The sequence below is a fragment of the Cucumis melo genome, chromosome 4 (assembly GCF_025177605.1).
Source record: "Cucumis melo cultivar AY chromosome 4, USDA_Cmelo_AY_1.0, whole genome shotgun sequence".
Classification (NCBI taxonomy): Eukaryota; Viridiplantae; Streptophyta; class Magnoliopsida; order Cucurbitales; family Cucurbitaceae; genus Cucumis; species Cucumis melo.
In genome coordinates this window covers 3,136,828-3,151,868 of record NC_066860.1, presented here as the reverse complement: position 1 = coordinate 3,151,868, position 15,041 = coordinate 3,136,828, and the positions used below count along the sequence as shown (strand labels likewise).

The following is a 15,041-nucleotide window of genomic DNA, read 5'->3' as shown; positions in this document are numbered from 1 at the left end:
CTTGAAGCCGCCGTTCTCTACGAATTTCCCAAAATATTTATGGGGTAGCGCAGTTCTCACAACTACATACCTGATCAATCGAATGCCAACTAAGGTTTTAAATTTTAACTCTGAATCACTTTAAAAAAAGTTTATATTGTTCGGTAGTTCTCTGACTTAGGCAGCTTGGAGATTTGATGGGGTTTATTTGAAGTTTTTTGCAAGGCTCCTGGACAAAAGAATTTTTTTTCATCATGTCAAACTCGAAGCAGCTTGGTTGATTGTCTTTTCTTGGTGTTTCCTCTCCATCCATCCATTTTGAAGCTTTTGTTTGCAAGTGCTCTTTTGTTTAGGATTTCTCCTTGAAATATTTTTTTAAGTTTTAAGTTTTGGCAAAATAATTTTTTAAGTTTAGGGTTTCTCCTTGAAATATTACATTCTTTGGCAAAATAATATACATATATATATTGTCCTACTCATGTTTCTAACCAGATGCTCCAAATAATATCAAAAAAAGGCCCATCACCGAAGAATCTGCCCACTGTTACAGAGGAAGATCAATGAGCTTCCTCATCACGTCTAGGCAATGTTAGTTAGGAGCTAAACAAACATAGGCTGAAGATTTCGAAAAATCAGAGCCAATTTTCATAGTAATATAAAATCAGCACAACACGTTATCCAGGCTTAATCTCCCAGTTCCTTCTTGTACACGCACTGCAGGGTCTCAAAACTATAGAGGAAGATCTTTGGAAAAAATGAAGAGAAAAGCTAAACTTCTTTGAAATCTGAACCAAATAAAGAGGAATTAGAAGTGGCGGATGGATCAACCAACAAGTAAGAAGAGATTTACTAGAAAGAGTGCTAGAGGCTAGAGAGAACATGTTAGGAAATACTATAGTTAGGGAAGGCAAACTCTATGTAACAACATAATAAAAGTGCATAAATCTTGAGATTCATGTCACATAGAGGTCCAAACTTCTTATGCTGAGCAAGAAAGAGCATTGTTCTTCTTAACATGCTCTCAAAAAATGAAACAGGGCTGCTTCAATTATTTTTATCCTTTTTTTCTATTTCTGAAAACAGTCACGATTTAATCAGAAACACGAACCAATATAAAAACCTCATCAATTACTTTTATCCATTATTCTTATGAATCTCAAGATCGGATTAAAAAATAAAAAGTAAGGCCACGTCGTAAAAATCTATCCAAAACATCAAGAAAAAAACAGATGTACAAAATCAATACCAAGCTTCCACAACCTTTCAAACATCAGAGTACTTGAAATTCATAAATAACTAGACAGGGAACCTGAAAATATTCTTTGCTCGTACTTCCAGAACTTCACATTTTAAATCAATCTTGTCATCGAGGCATGCTTCACTGGATCTAAGGGGCAGATTCCCTTTCAGAATCAACTTCCCTCTTCGGCTTACACGACTTTCCAAGGAATTGATGCAAAGCCTATTTGATCTTACATGGAGTGTACCACCGAAGTTGGTGAGTGGTTTAGGGAGCACAGGAGAAGATATTGAAGCCCTGTGGAAAGATGCGGATCCGTCGAGTATTGGTTCCTCAATGGTCCCTCTAACCTATTTTTTAGAGTAAATGTAATTGAACTACAGTCTGTAAGAAATTAGATGATATAAACCCATGATGTAGTTTGGAGTGTGCTCACCTGAAGTAAGATGTCAGCATTTCCATGAAGCCAGTTGACATGAGGAGACAAAGCTGTAAGTAGCAACATACCTCCATCTTTAATATCTGCATCAATCCTAACTTCTCCTACATCCAAAAGACTCCAGTTTAATCCTTTAAGCCCTTCAGCCAATTGAGTATTCCAACCTTCTTCATTTCTATCTCTAGAACTTTTTCTGTCATTGAACTTCTCCCGTACCTTTTCCTTCCCCCAAGCATGAACCAAAGTTCCCCTACTTGTATCTGTTTCCACTTCTTCCACCTCTCCCATATTATTTTGGACAAACATCACAGGAATGCTTCCTTGAACATGTACATGGCCATTTTGGATAATTGGTTCAAATTTTGCATTGAACAAAAAACGGCTGCCTGAGGTAAGAGAAGCAACAACTTCAGCACGACCGAGATCAACACCACCAATGGCACCATCAAGGAGCCTTACTTGCACATCACATTCTGGTTTTGCAAGATTGCCTCTGAGATCTCCCTCCATGTGCAGTATACCTCTAATAGGAGCTACAAGTTGCCTCAATGAGTGAACAAGATCTTTTGCTGAAGATTCAATTACCTGAACCGCAGCAGGAACTAGACTGACAGGAAAGTTTAGAACAGCAAAGTGAAGATTAGTTATTGGGCCAAACAAAGTTCCATCTGCATGCACTGTGGCATTATCCTTCTGGATAAAAATTTTTTCCAGCCGCAGACCATCATTGTTGCTGTATGCACCAACAGCCAAAACACGCTGCGTTTTGTAGACTCCCCACTCCCAGTCCTCTCCATGGAAGTCAAACTCCGCCTGAGAAAATCACCAAGAAATGATGATCATTCTTAGAAGCCAATGGATCCAAGTTCAACACAATTAATTGTTTGCAGCAATGATATGCATTTCTATTATTGATCTAAAAAAGGGCCTCCAGTTTCCACAATTAAACTCAATAAAATATTGAACTTCTGACATCATTTGTTTTGGTAAGTGTGCAGCTGCTTATTTAGTCAACTAGTACATGGTTCAGACAGTAAACATACTTTCAATTTTTTTTTTTTTTTATATCCGTGAGTATCCGAGCTAACTTACGCACACCTCGACTGATGTCACGTGACAACCCACCTGACCCTACAACATTTGAGTGTTATGAGACTCGTAGGAAATTAATTACTAGGTAAGTGACCACCGTGGACTGAACCCATGACCTCTTAGTCAGATAGTAACATACTTTCAGTTCATCAACTTAACTTTCAACCAAAATGTTTAAAGCCACATTGTTCAATGTATATGCACGGTTAGAATTAATGGACTTAGCCCATTGGAGAGATTTACCCTAAATATTCTTTCCTTTTTTATCTCTTTGTACTTTTTTATTTATTCCCTCTTGTACCTATTCTATGATTATCAGAAAATGATAAAACTAAAAACATCGTGGTTTTTCTTCCAGTTCTCGGGTTTCCTCATAAGCCGATTTTTGTGTTTATTGCTTTCAATATGGTATCAGAGCGAAGCAACAACGAAACCCTAGAAAAAAATTTAGGAAACACCCAGAGCAAAACAGAAGCTACTGCTGCCGCCGTGGACACCACCATGGAATGCAATGCAAATCTGTCCGTTGACCCTTTACAGCAACCTTTCTTCTATAGGAACGGGGCTGACCAACGCCATAACAGATCGGAGATTGAAGCGGGCGAATCATCGACACCCTCCGGTTATGGACAACCATATGTTTGTGGTCTCAGGATTAACCAAACCTATAAGAGAGCTATTTTTGAAGTTGGTGCATCCTCGACACAGACCGATCTACTGATGTATTCCAAGAACCCGATAATTTCACTTCCTAATGTGCCTTCAAATTATATAACTAACTCTGCTGTCTTTAGTGCTCGATCCTTGACCCATGATAATGAAAAGAATAATGGGAAACCAATTTTTGTTTGTAAGCACTGCAAGAAACAACGGCATACCAAGAATCAGTGTTGGAAACTCCACGATCAGCCCCCAAGAGGTAACAAACGTTCCTCCAACGAGCAACAGAACTCAAGGCATACCAATGTTAGGGAGACTGCCAGCACCTCTCAGCCAACTGGCCCTACTGCTAGCCAGGCTAGCTCTACTACTCTAAGCGCCATTGCTCAGTCAGGGATGTCTTAGTCCCTTGGCCTTATTAGTGTTGATGGGAAGAATCCCTGGATTTTGGACTCAGGGGCCACATATCACTTGACAGGTTTCTCGAAGCACTTTGTCTCTTATACCTTTGTGCCGGTAATTAGAAAATCCGGATAGCCGATGGCTCTTTAGCCCTAATTGCTGGAAAAGGACAAATAGTTCTCTTTGACGGTTTCTCCCTCTAGAATGTTTTGCATGTGCTTACGCTTTCTTACAATTTGTTATTTACAAGTAAGATCACCCATGAGCTGCACTGTAAAGCTACTTTCTTATCTAAATCTATTTGCTTTTAGGACTTGAGTTCGAGAAAGGACGATTGGCACTACCCGGCATAGCAGGGGACTTTACATCCTTGATGATGATACCTCTGATAGTAGTATCTCTACGACTAGTTTACTGTCTTCCAATTTTAGCACTTCTGAACTTGACTTTATGTTGTGGCATTTTCGGTTGGGTCACCATATGAAATATTTGTTTCCCCATCTCTTTCCTGAAATAGATGTCTCCTCGTTATCTTTTGATGTGTCTTCGGGCAAAACAAACATCGAGTTTCTTTTCCTTCACAACCATATAATCCCACACAACCGTTTACCCTTATCCATAGTGACGTTTGGGGTCCCTCTAAGGTCACCACCTCATCTAGGAAAAGGTAGTTTGTAACTTTCATTGATGATCATACCCGTCTTACCTGGGCATACCTTATCACCGATAAATCTGAGGTTTCCTCTATTGTCCAAAACTTCTATCACATCATTGAAACACAATGCCATAAAAAAATTGTTATTCTTCGAAGTGATAATAGTCAGGAATTCCAAAACCATAACCTTAGTGAATTTCTAGCCTCAAGGGGTTTGTTCACCAAAACTCATGCACCTACACTCAACAAAATGGAGTGGTCGAGCGAAAAACCGTCACCTTTTGGAAGTAGCCTGTTCCCCTATGCTTTCCACTTCCCTTCCTTCATACCTATGGGGAGATGCTATTCTTACATCAGCTCATTTAATCAATAAAATGTATTAAGGGGTCATACCCCTCTACTCGTCTTGTTTCAGAGGTTCCTCTTCGTGTGTTTGGGTGTACCGCATATGTCCATTATTTTGGCCCTAATCAGACCAAATTTACCCCTTGGGCTCAGGCTTGTGTATTTGTTAGGTATCCCCTTCACCAGCACGAGTATAAATGTTTTCACCCGCCGTCCAGGAAATACTTTGTCACTATGGATGTTACTTTCTATGAGGACCAACCTTATTTTTCCATTAGCCATCTTTAGAGGGAGAATGTGAGTGAAGAGTCTTTACAGCACCTTTGAATTTATCAAACCTACTCCTAGTACCATGTCTGACATTGATCCTCATCCTATAATCCTACCCACAAACCAAGTTCCTTGGAAAGCGTATTACAGGAGGAATCTCAAGTCAGGTCCTTTAGTAGTCAACCGCTGGCTCCAATCCAAGACTTCAAACCTCCTCGAGATCAAAGTATGGAAAACCCTACTAAACCTTGTACTAATAATACAATGAATAAGAATGAAAGGTCTGATGTTGTTGTTCTTGAAAATTTGGAAGAAAAGAACAGTAGTGAGGTCAGAACAGAAACCAGTAGCAATGAAGCTGAACAGGGTCATACAGGGAAACTTGACAAGTATGATCCTTCTTTTGATGTTCCTATTGCATTGAGAAAAGGTACTAGGTCTTGTACAAAGCACTCCATATTAATTATGTGTCATACGAGAATCTCTCACCACAGTTTAGAGCTTTTACTGCCAACCTTGACTCTACCACAATACTAAAAAATATTAACTTTGCTTTAAAGTGTCCTACATGGAAAAATGTTGTCATGGAAGAGATAAAGGCTCTTGAAAAGAATAACACTCGAGAGATTTGTGCTCTACCCAAGGGACACAAGCCTGTGAGACGCAAATGGGTGTTCACTCTCAAATACAAAGCAGATGGAACACTTGAAAGACACCAGGCAAGGTTAGTTGCAAAAGGGTTTACTCAAACCTATGGTGTTGATTATTTAGAAACTTTTTCTCCTATTGCTAAATTGAATACTGTCCAAGTCCTTTTTGTTGTTGTAAACAAAGATTGACCTCTATATCAGCTGGATGTTAAAAATGCTTTTCTGAACGGAGATCTAGTAGAGGAGGTCTACATGAGTCCCGCCTAGCTTTGAAGCCCAATTTGGTCAGTAGGTTTATAAACTCCAGAGATCCTTATATGGTCTGAAACAGTCACCCAAAGCATGGTTTAACATATTCACTACTTTTGTCAAGTCCCAATGGTACAATCAGGGACACTCTAATCATACTTTATTTACAAAAGTTTCAAAGACAGAAAAGATTGCAATTCTGATAGTTTATGTGGATGACATCGTTTTGTCTGAAGATGATCAGGCAGAAATCAGTCAACTTAAACAGAGAATGGGTAATGAATTTGAAATCAAGGATTTGGGAAATCTGAAATATTTCCTTGGAATGGAGGTGGTCAGATCTAAAGAAGGCATCTCCGTGTCTCAGAGAAAATACACCCTTGATTTGCTAACCAAAACAGGTATGTTGGGATGTCGTCCAGCTAACACTCCTATTGAATTCAACTGTAACTAGGAAACTCTGATGATCAAGTTCCAGTTGATAAAGAACAATATCAGCTCCTTGTGGGTAAATTGATTTACTTATCTCATACTCTTCCTGATATTTCCTTTACTGCGAGTGTTGTCCGCCAGTTTATGCAGGCTCCCTAAGAGGAACACATGGAAGCTGTCAAAAGAATTCTGAGATACTTAAAAAATAACATCTGGTAAAGGGTTGATGTTCGAAATGACAGACAGAAAGACCATTGAGGCATATACTGACTCCGATTGGGCAGGATCTGTTGTTGACAAAAAATCTACCTCCGGTTATTGTACCTTTGTTTGGGGCAATCTTGTAACTTGGAGGAGTAAGAAGCAAAATGTTGTGGCCAGGAGCAGTACTGAGGTCGAATATAGAGCTATGAGTTTGGAAATATGTAAGGAAATTTGGCTTCAGAATGTCCTATCTGATCTTCATCAGGAATGTGAGACTCCATTAAAGCTATTTGTGATAATAAAGACACTATTAGTATTGCTAACAACCCAGTTCAGCATGATAGAACTAAACATGTTGAGATTGATCGGCATCAAAGAAAGACTTGGCAGTGGAAGCATATGCATTCCGTACATCCATTCGAGCCAACAGGTTGCTGATGTCCTCACCAAGGGGCTTCTCAGACCAAACTTCGACTTCTGTGTTAGCACATTAGGCCTCATTGATATTTACGTCCCAACTAGAGAGGGAGTGTTAAAATTAGTGGGCTTAGCCCATTAGAGAGATTTACCCTAAATATTCTTTCCTTTTTTATCTCTTTGTACTTTTCTATTTATTCCCTCTCGTACCTATTGTATGATTATCAGAAAATAATAAAACTAAAAACATCGTGGTTTTTCTCCCGGTTCTTGGGTTTCCACGTAAGACAGTTTCATGTTTATTGCTTTCAATATGCACCACTGCTAATCATCGAAAACAGAAAGAAAGAGAAATAAACTTTGTATGGCCTAAAATTATAATTCAAGATCTACCATTGTATCCCCATTGCCTCCACCACTTGCATCAAGAGAGCCTCGCCAGCAGCCTCTGAGTTCAGATAAGCCTGGAAGAGATAAATCTTCAAGAACAATTTCATCTGATAGAATAAATTGTCTCCGTATCACCTGGAAAAGTAAGATAAAAACAAAACATGGGGTTTTGAATGTATGTCCTCAGTGCAGCTGAAGACAAGATCATTGATCAAGAAAAGAAAAAAAGACATTTCCGGGAAGGTAATACAGACTACAGACTGATCAATGCAAGTCACAGTTAAAACATAGCTGCTTCAACTATTCTATCAAAAAGTACCTCAATCAGATCTTGAACACTTTCGGTGTATAATCCAACAGCTTGCAAATTTTGTATAAAAAGATCCTGCATTTGATAGAAAAATTAAAAGCTTAGCAAGTGAGGATAACACACTTCCCATACAGAATACCCACAAATTAAAAACTCCCTTATTTTCCAATTTCTTGAAAGGTAAAACTTTTACTCTTATCAACTTTACTTTTTATTGGTATGTTTGCATGATACTCATGAAAGGAGGCATTTTCACTGTTCGCTTCAATTTTACACTTTTTTCCCCTAGATATAGAACAAACACTTCATTAATAACCACACAAAAATAAAAGAGTTCCACTGCAGGGGATGAGATCAAACGCAAAAAGATGTGTTCATAGGCAAGGTTTTCTTCATTGCTCTACTACTTTTATGCTTGTGAGGTTCTTAAACCGTTTTAGGTGGATTCCGGATGAGACATCAAAAAATAAAATAAACATGTCAATAAAAAGGCCAAGAACGAAACAGACCCACGCCAAGGGGTCTAAACCAAACGAATAGGCTAAGTTGATAATTACAAAAAGTCATATTAACAAATGTCTTCAAAGAGAAATGTTATTTAGTTGTGTACCAAAGATCCTCGGACCCCTCCACCCCACAGAATTATAAAATTTTGCTATTCCATCCCCATCAAATAGCAAGAAGAAAACAAAGTAAAACAAAACTGCTGAATCCTCTGGTTGTGGGCAAGCAAAAATCTCCGGGCTAATGCAGTTGTGGCTTCTTTTTGGAAATTTTGGTTTGAATGAAGTTTGAGAGTTTTCAAAGAAACTATGGCTAGCATGGACAAGTTGGGTGATTAGGGTTGGAGATATTTTAATGAGAAAAACTCATTGGTGCCAAGTTGTCAGAAGTATTCATGGAAAACACAAATTCAATTGGAATACTGCTGATAAGGACAGTCTAAGTTTGCAAAGTCCATGAATTAGTATAACTCTTACATGGTTGAAGGTAGAGTCTCTGGTCGTCGGTAATGGTGGAAGAATTGGGTTTTGGCTCGATCCATGGATTAATTTGGTTCCTCACAGGTTACGCTTTCCTGTTTTATTTTGAATTGCTTTAGATCCTAATGGCTCAGTTTCGATCACTTGGGTAAATCATCTTCGTCTTGGTCTATTTTCTTCCATCGGCTATTGAAGGAGAACGAAATAATTGATTTCCAGAATCTCCTTCAGTTGAATTCAGATAAGGATAAATGAGAATATGGATAGGAAGCTAATGGGATTTTTTCAGTTAAATCCCTCTCTATTCACTTGTCCTTGGCATCTCCATTGGATAAGCAGTTGGGTAAAGCCCTATGGAAGTCTAAAAGTCCAAGAAACGTTATATTCTTGATTGGATTAATCTTTGGCAGCTTGAATTGTGCATCGACTATGCAACATAAACTCCCTTTACATTGTTTGTCTCCTTCCATTTGACCCCTTTGTATGGCTGGAAATGAAGATTTACTACACAAGTTCTTTGTTTGTCACTATTCTAAACAGTGTTGGCAACGATTATTGTACATTGGCAACGATTATTGTACATATTTAACATTAGTGGGGTATTTGTCAATGTTAACCGTGATAATGTATCACAAATTTTGGTGGGTCCAGCCTTGCACACCAAGCCACATTTGATATGGTCCAATGTTGTTAGGGCACTATTAGCAGAAGTTTGGTTTAAAATAAATCAACATGTCTTCCATGATATATTCTCTGATTGGATGGTTCCCTTTGAAGTTGCTTGTCTTGCCTCTTCTTGGTGCTGCCAAGCTAAGGCTTTTGCAGATTTTTCCATTCAAGACTTGTGCCTCAACTGGAGAGTTTTTGCCTCAATTGGAGAGCTTTTATGTTACAGGCTAATGTTGCTCGCCTTGGGTATTTTGCTTTTTGTTTTAGTCTTGACATCTTCGTCTTGTTGCTTTAGATATTCATTTTGAACCTCATCTTACAGTTAGGGTAGCATTTGAGTTGTATTGTCCTCTTGGATTGTGGAGATCATTTGTTGTAATTGTCTAGCTTTGTCAGTTAGATAGTTTGTTTGGATATTAGGATGGTGCTAAGGTTGTATCAACCTAGTTGAGATTTCCTAGTGCTCCTCCCGATCCTTTGTTCTTTTATACTTTGTATTTTTATATCGTAACTTGAGTATTAGTCTCATTTCTCTTATTCACTGAATGTGGCTTGCTTCCGTTAAAAAAAAAAAAAAAAAAAAAAAAAAAAAAAAAAAAAAAAAGGAGAGGGTCCATAGAGGTTAGAAAGAAGTCATCAAATTGTAACTAATAAAGAATGCTACAAATATAAAAGTTTCTTTGGAGAGCATACCACCTATATCAACAGAGCAATGACTAAATCCCACAAACGAATATATTTATCTACCCGTCCTAAGATCCTACTATTTTTGTCCAGCTATAAAACCTATACACGTTCCTTCATAAAATTTCCTCTTACGCAAAAGAGAATGACCAAAAAGAACATTGACAAGGAACAACATGTAATCCAAACTCTAAAAGTCAACTTGATCCAGCCTGCACCCATCTATCAAGTAAGAGGTGCTAAGGTCTTGCTCCTGTCCTTGTGTAAAATGCATCAATTAAGATATAGCGCAAGCCCCATATGTGTAAGAATCTACAGGCTACAGCCCCTTAAAGATCATTGTTTTAATTGTTGTAAATTGGAAACACCTTTTGTATTCCCTACGGGGACCTCATTTTGTGCCTCTTTGGATTATGTTATTCATCCATGAAATGATCTCTTATCCAAAAGAAAGAAATGATGGATATAAAATATTTCTCGTACATCAAATTTGAATGTGCTACTATGGCGTAGGAAGTCAAAAATAAATAAAAAAATAAAGCCTTCCACAATTGTTATGGTCATTTTCATCAAAATGCTAGACGTAGATTTGAGGGAAAAAAATGGCATTGCTTTACCCCTTGCAAGTTCACACCATTAAAAGAGTAATATTCATATTAAAATAAAATTTACAAAAAAAATTGAAAAAAATAAAATAAAAGTTAAAAACTAAATAAATAAAAGGACATGCTTTAAGGAAGAGCTATGGTTGACGTTATAAGCAGATATAAGTTTCTTGACCACATTTTAGAAGATAATAATAAGAAAAGTCAATCTAAGAATAAATACGCATACCCAAGAGAGGTCAATTTTCATGCAGTAAAGAGGAGATAACCTTGGATCTTGAGTGAACTGAAGGATCTGTACTTCGCGATAGAAGGCGGGCCAGTGGAAGCATCTCAGCAACCTCAGCCCTAGGAACTTCCAGTCTCATCCTCCATCTTCCCATGGAGGATATGACACTGCTCAGATGGGAAGCCATTGCCTTTTTCAAAAATCCAGTACTTTCCTTATCGGTAACATTTCGATCACGGCTTCCAGGAAGCACATATTCACCTTGAAGCTCATAACGGCTATTGCTTTGCTCTAGAATAGTTTTCTCGATGGTGATCTGAATATCGTTAAATATTTAATAGCTGGTACAATTTACAAAGTATGGAAGCACAAATGCTCGTATAAAATAATGAGAAATTATTTTAGATGATAAAACTGCTGAAAGTAATTAAAAATATCTGATAGGTAGATACAAACAATAGTCTATCGTACATATAGACTAGGATATTTTGCTATATTTGTAAATATTTTTGTTCTGTATTTAAAAACAACCCTAAAATAATTGAGAAATTGAAACATATAAGGAAAGGGTCTAAAAAGGTTGTTTTTGCGTCCATATGAGATCATCGAGCTATTAGCCATTTGGTTCAAATTTTTGATAGAACTAGGATGCTTGATAACCAAATAACTAGGCATAAAAAGTCTACGATCAAGTGAAATGTCTTTGCTTTTTCTTGTTATACATGTTTGTGTGACAACTTCAAAATTCTTATAGCTAAAGCTTATTAATCATACTAAATCAATTTACCTCTTCAGAATTAACCAATCAATTTTAATTGCCTCTATTAGTTACTTATTCATATTATATTAATATAATTCTTTTGTAAGAATATTAACATAATATTTTCAATTTAAAAGAATTCAAAATTAATTATAGTAAGCAGAATATGATTTTATCCATTAAATTGAAAGTCGTTCAAAAATTAATTGAATCAGTTTAAATTTTGTTATTAATCAAAATTAAATTTCCTGACTATGGTATAATTTTTATCCAACAAACTTTAATCTGATCTGCACAAATAATTAATTACAACATATCTTCATCAAACAATATCAATTGTTAGAACAAACTTATTAAGCTCCATTCCCACCATCAAGAACTTCAAGTTAAAATGGGAGGTTCTTCAACCTTCCCGATGGTGATATGATAATAATAATAAAACCACCCCACTTACTTCACCCACATTCTCCTCTTTCCATTGTATGGATCTTGGCCACTAGAACTGGGCTAAAAGATAATAAAGGTATGGAGAGATAATCTTTAGTAAGCAGAACGTCAATGTTGTCTACCAATGTTGTTAACATCTTTAATGTGTCCCCCCCCCCCCCCAGACCCAAAAAATTGGAGATAACAGGAGCAGTTTATAAATAACAAAAGTTAATGGAATAACAAACGCAAGTAAATATATGTGACTTACCACGTCTCCGCTCCACCTAGCAGCTATATCTAAAGCTTCTCCCAACACGCCGCTAAATTTTGGGTCAAGTACTGATAAAACCCCATGACCTCTTCTTTTCTGAAGATTAAGTTCAATTTCTGCCTGAAAGTAAACGGGTCATTGTTAAGTACAAGCTTCAAATATACATAGCAACGGAAACTAGCAGAAGAAATTAACATTCAGTTCAAAAAAATAATTGAAATAGAAATTAACATTCAGTTCAAAAAAAAAAGATTTCAACTATATAAACTAGCAGAAGAAACATTAAGGGAAGAAGAGGAGAAAGAAGAAATCACATCAAAAAGAGATGGAAAACAATCAATTTCCATTTAGGACTAGTTTCAAAACTTCAATAAAATATATCACCGAAACACGTTGAATTAGCTAAAATAAATCATAAACTTAATTAATTATTTGTCATCTTTACAAAATAAGTTCAGTATCAACAGAAAATTTATATGTGAAACTGAATGTGATGTTTGATCGATCCATTTAAAACATCACCAACCTACACAAAAAGAAAGAAGAAAGATATTGTCACAAGCCTCCTGCTGCAGTTATCTTCCCCCTTGATCTACCATTGCTTAAATTATAGATATGAAAATGCAGCCTTGAAACAATTGTATCAAGAACAAGATTGGCCTTACCCTTTGTATTGCTCCCCTAAGTGAAGCCAGCTCCAAGTCATCTAGCGGCAAATGACGTAACTATTAACAACAGACATAAAGAATGGAGATCATAATCAGCCTATCATGTTCCTAGAGTATCAGCTCAACGGTGTGCAGTGTGATTACTGGTAAGCTTGTCACACAAAGTACAAAAGATCCCTTCTTTGAAATATCAAAACCATATGCATACCTCCAAATGTGCAGATCTAGATGGTTGGTAACGTGCATTGGCTCTTAATTGCCCCCGTTGAAGATTAAAAGAGAACAACTTCGACCTTCTAGAATTATCTGAGTTAGGCTTCAATGACCCCACAATTTCTACTGAAAGACTTTCATCTGGCCTACCTGTTGTATCCAACTGCAAAAACAGAGAGAAGTTAGGGCACAAAGTAAAGAACCACTGATAAATAGATTTTATAAGAACAAGATTGGATGTTAATTCTTGGTATGCTTATAATAACTTCATAAATATCTGAACTCAAAATATCTGGGCATTTTAGAGATCAAAAAACAATCTTACTCTAACGAACATATTAAGGCAAACAAGAAGCAAAACAGACAGTTATGATATCTCTCAAACTGCATCCCTAGTAACAAACTAATTTGTTTGTTCTCTCTTCTTTATTAATAACATAGTTGAGATGTCCGGGTGCGCCTCTTGATCCTCTTTCTCTCCCTCTCCTTTTTTTAGACTTCTGTATTATCCTCATTGAATAATTCTCTTGTACTTTGAGTTTTTCTATTAATAAAGAAGCTTGTCTCCATTAAAAAAAAAATTATTTAAGAAGGTGTTCATTGTACATGTTGCCTTGGAGACCAAGCATTGTTGCAGAAGGATTTCAAAAGAGGTGCTCAAGCATGAGTTTTAGTCCATCTTAGTGTGTAGTGTGTAAGGGACAGACAAAAGTGTTGTGCATGACTTTCTGTTAAATGTGCCCTTGGCAAGAACTGTTGGACATCTTTGATGCAAGAATTTTAGATCTATTGTGTTTTTGATACAGATGCAAAAGACAGCATTTGTCAGTTGTCATAGATTTAGAGGGACAGCAAGACTTGGGATAAAAGCAGTGGAGGCCTTTTGCTGGGGATTATAGTTGGAGAGCAACTATTGATAAATTAATGGAATGAACAACAATGGAAAAAAGTTTTTTATTTGACTAAATTCTATTGTTCGTTATGATGTTATATAAATAACTCAGTTCTCCAACAGTGCATCTTTTTTGTTTGACTTTTTCACCAAATAAACTTAAGTTTGATTTCCTTCAATTAAAAAGTCAAAAAAAAAATGACAAGTCAATTGAAGCTAAACCATAAACCAAAGACACAACTTGAGGAAATACCTTACACAGGAAATGTGTACAAAGTAAAACAAATAAATTCATATGTCAGTTTCAAAGTTAAGACTAATTCTTTTCAGAAGAGGGATTCAGATAGAACCTTGATTGACTCACGAGTCATGCTCAATAGCCCAGCAAGCTTAGGGGCCAGAACCAATTGATTCAGCTTAAGACCAGAAATTGAAACCTCGCCAGCAAGACCATTTTTATTCTCTTCATCAATTGGCTGCACCTGATGCTTACTCTTCTCATTACTAAAATCTTTACTAGATGGTCTCAAAACTTTCCCCACAAACTTAACCCTTCCGGTTGCTTTTAGATGCATAGGCCTTGGAGATTCAAAAATATAAGAGACTAAGCTCAAGAACTCAAAACCACGCATATGTAAGTCCAACTCCACTCCATCAATAGTAAATGATGGAGTCCTCTTTGTATCAAACACTTCTTCATCAAGCATAATCTTGTCAGAATATGATGTTTGCACTTTTGAGAAGAGTTCAAAAGCAACAGAGGAGGAATTAACAATAATATAATCGTGGGAAATATTGATATCTCCTCGAGCATCCCTGAACGATCCTTCAGCAAGTGGTGCAGTCCAATTAATGTTAAACCTCCTGCCGAAAGAAAGAGAGGGAAAGATGTAACCAGCCCAAA

General features: G+C 36.9%; 1 protein-coding gene across 1 annotated transcript in view; it reads right to left on the bottom strand.

Moving 5' to 3' along the window:
- LOC103503795 (protein TIC236, chloroplastic) overlaps positions 1 to 15,041 on the bottom strand; it is a 40,062-nt gene that overhangs the window by 14,178 nt on the left and 10,843 nt on the right. The window contains exons 10-18 of the mRNA XM_008468143.2: positions 14,488 to 15,001; positions 13,241 to 13,408; positions 13,030 to 13,089; positions 12,362 to 12,484; positions 10,945 to 11,220; positions 7,744 to 7,809; positions 7,428 to 7,559; positions 1,656 to 2,471; positions 1,289 to 1,569 (exon numbers count right to left, since the gene is read on the bottom strand). Of these exons, the coding sequence (XP_008466365.2) occupies positions 1,289 to 1,569; positions 1,656 to 2,471; positions 7,428 to 7,559; positions 7,744 to 7,809; positions 10,945 to 11,220; positions 12,362 to 12,484; positions 13,030 to 13,089; positions 13,241 to 13,408; positions 14,488 to 15,001 (2,436 nt within the window). The remainder of the gene's footprint in view (positions 1 to 1,288; positions 1,570 to 1,655; positions 2,472 to 7,427; positions 7,560 to 7,743; positions 7,810 to 10,944; positions 11,221 to 12,361; positions 12,485 to 13,029; positions 13,090 to 13,240; positions 13,409 to 14,487; positions 15,002 to 15,041) is intronic.